At 44.8% G+C, this 12887-nt stretch overlaps 1 protein-coding gene across 2 annotated transcripts in view; it reads left to right on the forward strand.

Moving 5' to 3' along the window:
- Positions 1-12887, forward strand: part of CUL1 (cullin 1) — a 275377-nt gene that overhangs the window by 121147 nt on the left and 141343 nt on the right. For both annotated transcript variants that reach the window (XM_033930314.1, XM_033930315.1), the window contains 2 exons: positions 189-352; positions 12535-12697. In XM_033930314.1, coding sequence (XP_033786205.1) covers positions 189-352; positions 12535-12697 — 327 coding nt within the window. The remainder of the gene's footprint in view (positions 1-188; positions 353-12534; positions 12698-12887) is intronic.

Here is a 12887-nt window from a genome sequence, read left to right on the forward strand (position 1 = left end):
ATCGATAGCACAGCTTTGTAAAAGGAGCTCTTAATTAGGTTAGGCACACTTTTTAATGTATAATGTGTCCACATTACTGATTTTTGACTTTGAGATTTATTGGGTAGTCTTCTGCTTTCTTAAAATCTATTAATGTTCTGTAAATCATGAAATTAATTACTTGCTCTGGGTATACTTTTTCTTTTAAGTCGAACTGGGGCTGAATGAAGATGATGCATTTGCAAAAGGCCCTACGCTAACAGTGTACAAAGAATCCTTTGAATCCCAGTTCCTCGCTGACACAGAGCGGTTCTACACAAGAGAAAGCACTGAATTCTTACAGCAGAACCCAGTCACAGAATATATGAAAAAGGTACTTTTAAAAAAATGGTGGTAGTAATTAGAATCCAGGGGTTTGTATTATAAGTTGGTTGGGCGGTCATATATCGTCTTAGGAGAGATTACAGGACAGCTAAAAAAAATTGCAATAAAATGAGAAAAATATAAACTAGGCAATGTCTTTTTAATTTTTATTTGACAGACATTGCATACTATTAAGTTATATTGGCTGCAGTATGTAATTTCAACATGTATTATCGCCAATCTTATCACTTAGGCCTAGATCCTTAAAAAAAAGCATTAAAAAACAATGGGCTGCTATTGCAGCCATTCTGGTAGCGAATTAAAAAAAAAAAAAAAGCGAGTCATTCTATAAAAAACGCTCATGTAAATGAGGTTGGCGGAGAGTAGTGAAGATTTGCTAAATTTGCATGTGCCCATCACTGGTGATAGTGACGGGCACATACGCAGAAAAAACACAACAACAGCGGGAGAGGTGTTCAGTCTCTTCTGCTGCCACACAACACCCCCCTGCAGCATGTCCGGGGGTGCCGGTATAGTGACAGCACTGTTTAAAACCCCATAGGAGAAGCCTTATACAACCTGGGCCAATCAGAGTCTCAGGCCCCTCCCCGGATGCACCGGAAAGGGACCTAAGACTCTGATTGTCCCGGACGCCCCATAGAAGGGGCCTTAGGTGTCTGAGCCAATCAGAGCCTTAGGCTCCTTCCTGGTGCATCCAGGGAGGGGCCTGAGGCTCCAATTGGCCCAGGTTGTTTAAGGCCCCTCCTATTGATGGGGGGGGGGATTGCTTGGCAGCGGGAGATTATGGGCATCTCTCTTGCTGCTTGGGGGAGGGGGTCGCTTCTCAAAACAATTTTTCTAGCAGTCTCCGACACTGCCATGCTGGGGTTTTAAACAGTGCTGTAATTGTATCGGCACCCCTGGACTAGTTGCTGATTTTTGCCTCCAAAAGCTGATGCTGCTTTTGGAGAATGGCTTGGCGATTTTAAAGAATCCACCGGAGTGCTCATTTTAATGTTGAAGAGCCCATTTACATGTCAGTGTCGGAGACTGCTAGAAACCTCGCTAAAAACAGAGATAAGCCATTATCCCAGGACAAGCAGGCAGGTATTCTCACTAGTGGGTGATGTCATCCGACAGAGCCCCGATACGGACGTCTCACAAGCATGTCTTGCTTGAAGAAACTCAGAAGTTTCGAGATGCCCGCACCGCGCATGCGTCAGTGCCTTCCCGCCCGATGGTCCGGGCGTGTCTCCTCAGTTCTTTTTCTTCCGTGGAGCTGAGAAGTTCACTTCAATTCTGTGCCAATTGAACCTGTTTTTTCGCCTTCTGCATCGCCGCGGTTTGAGTTCTTTTGCTCTTGCCGTGCGTTTGTTTGTTTCTTTGATTTCTTTAAAAAAAAAAAAAAAAATTTTTTTTCTTCCGACACCGGGTCGGCCGCGTGGCTTGGGCCCCGCGCCTTCGACCTTGCGGCGGAGCTTTTCCGGCCTATGTCCCGGCCGATCACCGGTTTTAAAAAGTGTAGCAAGTGCCAGCGCGCGATTTCGCTCACGGACCCGCATCGACGCTGCCTGCAGTGTCTGGGTCCGGACCACTTTCCGAAATCGTGCCGGCCTTGCTCCACTCTCACAGCGCGAGCGTTTAAACGCCGCTGTTTTTTGTTGGAGTCGATATTCAAGATGGAAGCTATGTTGGATCCTTCGGCTTCGACATCGACTGGTGCTTCGACTCCATCTGCGAAGCCCTCTGCCTCCCCTGCTGCTTCGGGCCTTCTGAAACCGGCATCGTTTACACCGGTTTCGGCCTCGACCTCGGCGCCGGTGCCTTCCTCCGTCTCCTCGGAACAGGTACCGACCCCTACAGTTCCACCGGTGGTGCTCAAAGTGCCGAAGGCTGGCAAGCAAAAGCACTCGGCACCGAAAGAGTGCGGAGACCATGCGGAAGGGCCCCCTTTTGGTGCGGATCCCTCCATATCGGCTTCGTTGCGGTCCATTTTGGAGGCTCAGTTTGTGGAACTCATGACCACCATGGGACCCCGGCTGATTGCCACGATCCTGGGTGACCTCCCAGTTCCGATTCCGAGGGGCGGGCCGCCCCCTCCTCCTCCTCCACGACGCACGACCTCGTTGCTCGGCAAGGAGGAGCGGCGGTCGGTGGCCGGTCCCTCAAGGAAGGCCTCATTTAGTGACATGCCTCCCTTGGAGCCGATTCCCTCGAGGAAGGCCTCCCTTAGTGACTTGCCTCCCTTGGAGCCTATTACCCCTCTCCATGACACAGTGTGGCATCCACCCTCGGGGCCTCCCAGTCCTGAGCATAGCAAGAAACAGGACGAGTTCTTCCGAACCCCCTATCAAGCCTGGGCGGCGTCTCGGGGGGCGTCGAATCTTCCGCCTCTCCGATCTACGGCCTCGAGTACTATCTGCTCTTTGGAGGCTTCTGGGGATCAGTATTCTCACCGGCGGTCTCGATCCCCCTCCAGGCATCGAGAGGGGCATCGATCCAGGCACTCTTCGAGGCATTCCTCTTGGCACTCGACCGTCTCTCCTCAAAAGAAATTGCCTCATATAGGGTACTCTGCTTTGGCTGTGTCTCCTCCTCCGGGTCCAGAGTTCGAAGACCCTGATGTTTTTCACTCACCCTGTTGTTCGCAGGCCTCTGTAGAGCCCGAGGCCTCGTCTTCTTCCAGTCCTTATCGACGACCGGCGCTGGTTGACCAACTGTCTTTTTCCTTGTTTCTAAGACAAATGGCGGATGACCTGGACATTACCCTCGATTCTGGTTTTCGATACTCCAAGGAGTACCTCGATACCATGCACTTGCCTCATCCCCCAGCCGAGTCCCTGCGCCTGCCTCTGCATAAGCTCCTCGACCAGACCTTCATGAGATGTTTTGAGTCTCCTTACTCTATCCCTGCGGTCCCTGGAAAATTGGATGCTCGGTATCGCACGGTGCATCATAAGGGCTTCGAGGGTCCTCAACTTTCGCACCAGTCCCTTCTGGTTGAATCCTCTCTCAAGCGGTCTCATCCAGCCCAGGTGTATGCTTCGGTGCCTCCGGGCCGCGAGGGCAGAACCATGGATAAGTTTGGACGACGCATCTATCAGAATTCTATGATGGCGTCCCGAGTTCTGAATTATAATTTCCACTTTGCCACTTATTTGGAATTCTTTCTTCCTGTGCTTCGGAAGTTTACGCCCTACATCGAGTCCCAGGCTCGTTTTGAGTTCGAGGAGGTAGTTGCTTCGAGCTCTCAGCCTGGGCTGCTGCCTGCTCTGTGGCGATGCGCCGTTTGGCCTGGCTGCGTACCATTGACATGGACCCGAATCTTCAGGACCGACCGGCAAACGTTCCGTGTGCTGGGGCAGATCTTTTTGATGAATCCATCGAGACAGTCACGAAGAAATTGTCTGATCATGAAAAGTCCTTTCAGTCCATTCTTCGGCCGAAGCCTAAGCCTCAGCAGTCTCGACCCTCTCGACCGCCCTTGATTTATCAACGGCGTTATCAACCGAGGCAAGCTCCACCTGCGAGGCAACCAGCGAAGCGGCAGCCTCCTCCGAAAGCTCAGCAAAAGCCTCAGCCGTCTGCTGTCCCCAAGGCTCCTCAGCCTTTTTGACTGTCTCTTAGAGGGCATAACCAACCTCGTTCTGCCTCCTCCTGTTTTTCCCATCGGGGGGGCGCCTCCATCAATTTTATCATCGATGGGAGGGTGTCACCTCCGACCTCTGGGTCCTTACTATCATCAGGGAGGGGTACTCTCTTCAAATTCCATCGGGTACCTCCGGACCATCCTCCAAGAGAGTATCCTTCCAACTTGACTCTGACCGCCCTTCTTCTTCAGGAAGCTCAAGCTTTGCTCCGGCTTCGTGCCGTCGAGCCGGTCCCTGTGGACCAGCACAACCGGGGGTTTTACTCCCGGTACTTCCTTGTTCCGAAGAAGACGGGCGACCTGCGACCCATTCTGGACCTCAGGGTCCTCAACAAGTTCTTGGTCAAAGAGAGATTTCGCATGCTGACCCTAGCTTCTCTCTATCCCCTCCTCGAGCAGAACGACTGGTTATGCTCTCTAGATCTCAAGGAGGCCTACACTTACATTCCTATTCATCCGGCCTCTCGCAAGTTCCTCAGATTTCGGGTGGGACATCTACATCTGCAGTACCGAGTGCTTCCGTTCGGCCTGTCCTCGTCTCCCAGAGTCTTCACGAAGTGTCTGGTGGTGGTGGCCGCTGCACTCCGGACCAGGCGTCTTCAGGTATTTCCCTACCTCGACGACTGGCTCATCAAGGCCCTCTCGGCTCCCGAGGTCATCTATGTACTTCCTGCAGAGTTTGGGCTTCGAGATCAACTTCCCCAAATCTCATCTACAGCCTACCCAGTCTCTCCCTTTCATCGGGGCGGTCCTGGACACCATTCGACTCAGGGCATTCCTTCCTCCTTAACGCATGGATGCTCATCTTCAATGCTCTTCAAGCTTTTCAACATCTGCTTCACAACATGGTGGTCCTCATTCGCACAGACAATCAGGTCGCCATGTATTATGTCATCAAGCAGGGGGGCACGGGCTCGGCCTCCCTCTGCCAGGAAGCTCTCAGAGTCTGGGATTGGGCGGTCCGCCACAATGCCTTCCTCAAAGCTGTCTACATTCAGGGGAAGGACAATGTCTTGGCAGACAACCTAAGTCGTCTTCTCCAACCTCACGAATGGACAATCCATTCCAGGCCCCTTCATCAGATCTTTGCACATTGGGGGATGCCTCAGATCGACCTCTTTGCGGCTCCCCACAACTTCAAGCTGCCTCAATTCTGCTCCAGGATCTACACTCCTCATCGTCTCGAGGCAGATGCCTTTCTACTGGATTGGGGGAATCGCTTTCTTTATGCGTTTCCTCCCTTTCCTCTCATTCAAAAGACTCTGGTCAAGCTGAAGTCCGACCATGCCACCATGATTCTGATAGCTCCTCGGTGGCCCAGACAACCTTGGTTCTCCCTTCTACTTCAACTCAGCAGCTGGGAGCCGTTCCTTCTTCCAGTGTTTCCTTCACTGCTTACTCAGCATCAGGGATCTCTACTTCACCCCAACCTGCAGTCTCTCCACCTGACAGCTTGGTTCCTCTCAACGTAACTCCTCACCAGTTTTCCCAGGCGGTGAGGGATGTCTTGAAGGCTTCCAGGAAACCTGCTACTCGTCAATGCTACTCCCAAAAATGGACTAGATTTTCTTCATGGTGTGTTTCCAATTCTAAGGAGCCTTAGCGAGCCTCCCTATCCTCTGTATTGGACTATCTTCTACACCTGTCTCAGTCTGGTCTCAAGTCTACATCTATACGTGTCCACTTGAGTGCTATTGCAGCTTTCCATCAGCATCTACAAGGGAAACCTCTCTCTGCTCATCCTGTGGTTTCCAGATTTATGAAAGGACTTTTTCATGTCAATCCCCCTCTCAAACCTCCTCCAGTGGTTTGGGATCTCAATGTTGTCCTTTCTCAGCTTATGAAACCTCCTTTCGAGCCTCTCAGCAAGGCTCCGCTAAAGTTTCTCACTTGGAAAGTGGTTTTTCTAGTAGCCCTCACGTCTGCTCGCAGGGTCAGTGAGCTTCAGGCCTTAGTGGCGGATCCACCTTTTACAGTATTCCATCATGACAAGGTGGTCCTCCGCACTCATCCTAAATTCCTGCCTAAAGTGGTCTCTGAATTTCATCTCAACCAATCCATTGTACTTCCAGTGTTTTTTCCAAAGCCTCATTCTCATCTTGGAGAATCAGCTCTTCATACTCTGGACTGTAAGCGTGCTTTGGCTTTCTACTTGGATCGCACCAAGCCACACAGAACTGCTCCTCAACTTTTCGTCTCCTTTGATCCAAACAAGTTGGGACGACCTGTATCGAAGCGCACCATCTCAAACTGGATGGCGGCTTGTATCTCTTTCTGCTATGCCCAGGCTGGATTGCCCCTTCCCTGTAAGGTCACAGCCCATAAGGTCAGAGCAATGGCAGCCTCGGTAGCCTTCCTCAGATCGACACCGATTGAGGAGATTTGTAAGGCTGCCACTTGGTCCTTGGTTCATACATTCATCTCTCATTATTGTCTGGATACTTTCTCCAGACGGGATGGACAGTTTGGCCAAACACTTTTACAAAATTTGTTCTCCTAAGTTGCCAACTCTCCCACCATCCCATTGAGGTTAGCTTGGAGGTCACCCACTAGTGAGAATACCTGCCTGCTTGTCCTGGGATAAAGCAATGTTACTTACCGTAACAGTTGTTATCCAGGGACAGCAGGCAGCTATTCTCACGTCCCACTCACCTCCCCTGGGTTGGCTTCTCTGCTAGCTACCTGAACTGAGGAGACACGCCCGGACCATCGGGCGGGAAGGCACTGGCGCATGCGCGGTGCGGGCATCTCGAAACTTCTGAGTTTCTTCAAGCAAGACATGCTTGTGAGACGTCCGTATCGGGGCTCTGTCGGATGACATCACCCACTAGTGAGAATAGCTGCCTGCTGTCCCTGGATAACAACTGTTACGGTAAGTAACATTGCTTTTTGATAATGCACTATTAAAATCAGTTCTGGCTTAACCATCGGAAAACAGTTTAGCAATGGTGTTAGTTTTGAAAATCTGGGCCCCAGTTTACCTCTTTCTGTTATGTCAAAACAAAACTATATAGATGCTTTATAGACTCCATATAGGATCCTGCCTAATATTTTTCCAGTATTCCCCCTTCTTTTTTTGTATATGGCTACGCTGTTGGCTTAAGTTTTCAATCATTGCTATCTTATGAAACCACTTCTGCCAACTTGTCATCAGTTGTTTAGGGGACTCAGTATTTTGCTGACCAAAGAAATGTAATTAAATGTATAGCTGAATTTGACTTCTTTTTGGGAATAAAAATGTCTAGATAAACATATCAGTATATTTCTATGATTTTCTTTACCTGTTCTTGAGTTTATTGGGAATACGTTCAATTTCTGCCAATTCTATATCCTTCAACTTTTGAATATTCTACTAGTAACATAGTAAATGATGGCAGGTAAAAACTTGCACGGTCCATCCATGTAAACTAGGTAATGACAATTCATCACATATATGCAGTTATACATAATGCTGTCTTGGAATCTAATACCACAACACCATGCCAGTATTATGAAAAAGGCTTTTTTAAAAAATTATGCCTGCAGCTAGTCACATTTTTTTCAATAAATAATACAACAATCCAACAATATTACTAAAGATTTTACTTACTAACTTCAATCTTAAGATTTTTCTCCTCTTCCAATAAGATACACAGCAATATGATATGAATGTGATATAAAATATGCACATGTGATCCTGATCTATCATTTACTCAAGATCCGACATGTATGTGTTTTGGCCGTGAGGCCTACCTCAGGAGTCTAAAATAAAATGATTCAAAACATAAAAACCATATACTGTACCTGTATATGAATACAAAGTTAAAAGAATATATAATAAATCATATGATAAAACATATAACAAAACCATGAGACATAATTTGTATAAAACCAAAAAACATGATACCATCGTATTAAACTTATACCAATCCAAACTTAAAAACTTCCATATATAAAAATTATAAAATCAATATAGTCAAAACTCATATCTTGTATCTTGAGAAGGATTCTGAAAGCAAATAGCATACAGGTATATGGTTTTTATGTTTTGAATCATTTTATTTTAGACCCCTGAGGCAGGCCTCATGGCCAAAACACATACATGTCGGGTCTTGAGTGAATAAAAAGATTGAGCACCACAGGTCTCCCCCTTTGGTTTTCTTTGCTCTACCTTGAGGAGGTAGGATCTCCTGTTTGGGTGTGTCTGATTGCCATTTTCAAGACACAGACCATAGAAGTCTGCCTAGTACTGGCCTTACTTTTAAGTACTCTTAAAAACTGCAGTACTGAGACTTTGATATTTGTTAGAAGCAGTATATCATCCATGTATATAAATTTCCTGAATCCAGTTATCAGGATATCTAACTGACATTTGGTTAACTCTGACATTTGGCTGTTAGTACAGGTATAAGATCCTTTAGCTGAAATTTCAAAACTGAAATTTGATGCAAACTGGAAGTAGTCAATTTCCACAAGGTGACACATGCTGAAACCAACACAGGTGCATGTGTTTCTCCTGTTCTTTGTACAATTCAGGTTGGAGGGCTGGAAAATGACAGACCTGCAGATTCTACTTAGAACAGTGAGAAGCAGAAAAGGAAGTGTTTATTTCTTTCAATAACAGATAAGACTAAACTGTTCAAAAGTTGTTAAAAAGCATGCAGACTCTGAAAAATTGCTGGCAGAGCTTAGGAAATTAGAAGACTGAGCTGTGTGTCCAAATGGCAGATGAAATTTAATGTGGACAAATGAAAAGTGATGCACTTTGGGAAGACTAACCCAAATCATACTTGCCAGATGCTAGGGTACACACTGAGGATCTGTGCCCAAGAAATAGATCTGGGTGTCATTGTAGACAATACCCTGAAACCTTCCGCCCAATGTGCAGTAGCAGGTGCCGCCAAAAAAAGCAAACAAGATGCTTGGAATAATTAGAAAAGGGATGGTAAACAAGACTAAGAATGTTATAATGCCTCTGATTTACTCCATGGTGCAATCTCACCTTGAGTATTACGTTCAGTTCTGATTACTTTATCTCAAAAAGATATAGCAGAACTAGAAAAGATTCAAAGAAGAGCGACCAAGGTGATAAAGGGGATGGACTCCTCTTATATGAGGTAAGACTAAAAAGTTTAGGGCTCTTCAGCTTGGAAAAGAGACAGCTGAGGGGAGATATGATTGAAGTCTACAAAATCCGGAGTGGTGTAGAACAGGTACAAGTGTATCCATTTTTTACTCCATCAAAAAATTGCAAAGACTAGGGGACACTCAATAAAGTTACAGGGAGATACTTTTAAAACCAATAGGAGGAAATATTTTTTCAGTCGGAGAATAGTTAAGCTCTGGAATGCATTGCCAAAGGATGTGTAAGAGTGGTTAACCTAGCTGGTTTTAAAAACGGTTTGGACAAGTTTCTGTAGGAAAAGTCCATAGTCTTCTATTGAGACAAACATGGGGGAAGCCACTGTATGTCCAGGATTGGTAGCATGGAATGTTGCCACTATTTGGGTTTTTGCCAGATTTTTGTGACCTGTATTGGCCACTGAAGACAGGATACTAGGCTAGGTGGACTATTGGTCTGACCCAGTTAAGGCTATTCTTTTCTTTTTTAATATTTTCTGGTTTTTTAATTTATCCAAAACAAAAGTACAAAAGGTCAGTCAGGCAATAGAAGAGTAATATGCTAGAAATACAAGAAAACAGTAAGACTCCCAAGAGCTCCAAACACTATCCCAGAAAACATTTTGGGCACTCCCTTAAGACTGCATGTAGCATTGTATAGGCAAGCAAAAGTACATAATGTCCAAAAACGTAATTGAAAAAGAAAAATGTCCAAATCTGGCATCAAGAAGACAGTGATGGCGAGGCCACGTTCCATTGCAAATCTTATGAAAGAGATAAACGTCCATGCTTTAAAGCTGTTAATTTCAACATCAAACAAATAGTCAAGTTTCCTCAACAACTGAAGTAAAGTGGGTGCATAATGCTTCTTCCAGTGAGCTGCGATTAATATCCTACCAACAGTAAATAAATGACATGCCAATATATGTCCATCTTTGGTAATATGAGGCGGTTTTACATCCAATAATACCATTTATATAATAATATGTGACCATTTTCATTCATACTACTGGCTACAGAAGTCTTCAACAGGTCTTTAAAACTACATTTCCAGACTTCAGGAGACAAGGTCTTTCCTATATCATGTTCCCATTGAGTTGTGTAGTATGTTATAGGATTAGTCCGCATCAGCAGTGCTTGATACAATAAAGATATTGATCCTTGTTGTGGAGGTTTTTGTCGAGCTTGTTCTAAACTTGTAAATGGAAGAGAGTTCAAAAGAAGATCATCATCCAGGAAGTCTCGAATCCAACATCTATCAAACTGAGGCGCAGTTATATCAGAAAAAATCCTTAAGAGAATGATGGATTAAGATCTGACTTTTGTGGCATTAGACATTTCTTGCCCACTTCCACCCGATGCCATTTGGGGCAAGGCTTTAGAGCAGGCAAGGACGAATCTACAGGCACTGCCAAAATACCCTCAAGTCCATCTAAGATCTGCTTTGCCTCATCACACATCTTGACCGAGAAAAGTTTTCCTTGATAATAAAATGATAGCGCTAATGGATATTTCTATCTATACTTAATATTGTTAGCCCGCAGATGCTGAGTGAGTTACATATCTATGCTTCAGGTCCTGATAGACTTCTATCAAGTAAGTATCCCAGATCAAGTTTTCCAAGAAGCGAGCCTTAGTCAAAACATCTTCTTTTAGCTTAAACTCTGAAAAGCAGGCAATAATGTCCTTTGACACATTGAATCTTGTTCTGCCAAGAGCCCGATGAGCTCAATCAATCTTAATCAGATCAGGAGCCAAGGGCACACCATTTTCTGCCAAAATATGGCCCACCAGTGTTTTCACTACTTCCTCTGCATTAGCATATTCCGGTGTTTATGGGAGGCCACGAAAGCACTAGTTTGATCTTCTACTTCTGTTTTCTAAGTCCTCCAGTTTGTCTGTTAAATCTGCCTGGCAATATTAACCACTTTCACGGTATCACAGAATGTAGTCAGGCTGAATGTTGTCCTCCATATGCATTTCAACCTCTTCAACTCTGGTTCTCAAGTCTCTGATCTCAGGGCGAAGATCCGTTGCCAAATATGTCAATTCTGAGCAAATTGCCCCTAAATCAGTGCAAATTTCTTGCATCTACAATCAAATTTCATGAAATGGCTCCTGGGGCATTAATTCTGACGACTCCATAATAACTCCATTAGGAGCCGTTTGTGGTGCAACACCCATCGGTGCCATATTGGCATCCTGGAGCTGCACATGTTTTCCAGGCTGAAAAGCAAAATCCTATAACGTCATACGGGAACCCGAGCCAAACTGCATCACAAAGAAATGCCCAGATAGCACAGCTAAAGAGAATATTTTTTGCAAACTCCAAATGCCAGAATCACTTAGTTTGTATCTAGTGCAGCATGGAGCTCCGTGTTTAGGCTGCCATCCTGGATGCTGACATCACTTCCTCCCTATTCTTATGTTCTTAAGTTGAGGTATTGAAGAAGCTTGATCATGGTGTATCTGTACAACTGCTGACTGAAGAATATGGTGTGGGAATAACAACCAAATATTGTATTGTATTGTGTGTTTATTTATTATTCGATTTATACAAAATGAAGTACAAATCAACAAACATAATAAATGTCATTACAGACTTAAAACCATACAAATATACAATATAAAAAACATAAAAACATAAAATGATTAGCAATTAAACATAAATGTTCATAACATGTCTTCTCATAGCCACAAATGTAGTCCCTCATTCTTCAACCATATTTCATTTTGCGAAACAGATGGCTACTGGCAACAGATGAATATGACAGCAGATAAGTGAACTATTTTTTGACTGGCATACTATATGGATGATGTATATTAAATTGTTTGTGCTGTCCCATATATTTGAATAAGATTGACTACAGCATTTAAAACAGTTCTCCTGCTGAGGAAGAAATCAGACTGGCTAAAGTGTTATGTGGAGTTTTTTGACCTATGATGACAAGAGAGCTTTTGCACAGCTGTGGGCTGTTTGGTGATGCTCCTGTGTGGTTTTGAGGTTTTTTTCCTGCACTGAATGCAGAAGGTTTGCTTGCCTATCTCCTTTTGCAGAAGAGAGTTGATACATTATTTTCTTTGAGATTTGACAACTCTTTCCTGTGTATTTAAATTCCCACTGCTTGATATACCACCTGTCACAAGACATCTAAGCGGTTTACAAATAAAGCAAATAAGATTAAGATTGGAGCAATGAGAGGTGAAGAAAGAGGAATAGAGAGAAGAATAGAAATGCCATAACTGATAGAAAAGAGGGGCTGAAAGTAAAGGGATAGGAAAGTGTGGGGGGGGGGGGGGGGCTGTGCTCTGCAAGCTAGATAAGAGGCAGATAATGCACAATTGAAAGAGTGAATTTTATATTTTGAGTTGTGAGATTTCCTTTCTAGCTTTGTTAACATAAAAAAAATTATTTTCTGGATTTTTTGGGGGCTGCAATGTAGGCAGAGGCTCGGCTTCTGGAGGAACAGCGTCGTGTGCAGGTATATCTCCATGAGAGCACCCAAGATGAACTAGCACGAAAGTGTGAGCAAGTGCTGATTGAGAAACACTTGGAAATCTTTCACACGGAATTTCAGAATTTACTGGATGCTGATAAAAACGAAGGTAAGAGTTTTACTTCTGATGTGGCCACATTTCAGTATACACAGCAATATCAGGTCTATGAATTAAATCCATTGAATTGCACTGAAGTAAGGCAGTTGTTAAGGGAAAGTTGTTTTAACCAATGATCTGTTCAGACAAGCTTGTGTGATTAAGGCAGAGCTTACAGACAGAACTCGCAGGGATGGGGAAA

This window comes from Geotrypetes seraphini, chromosome 2, assembly GCF_902459505.1.
Source record: "Geotrypetes seraphini chromosome 2, aGeoSer1.1, whole genome shotgun sequence".
In the NCBI taxonomy this organism is placed as follows: Eukaryota; Metazoa; Chordata; class Amphibia; order Gymnophiona; family Dermophiidae; genus Geotrypetes; species Geotrypetes seraphini.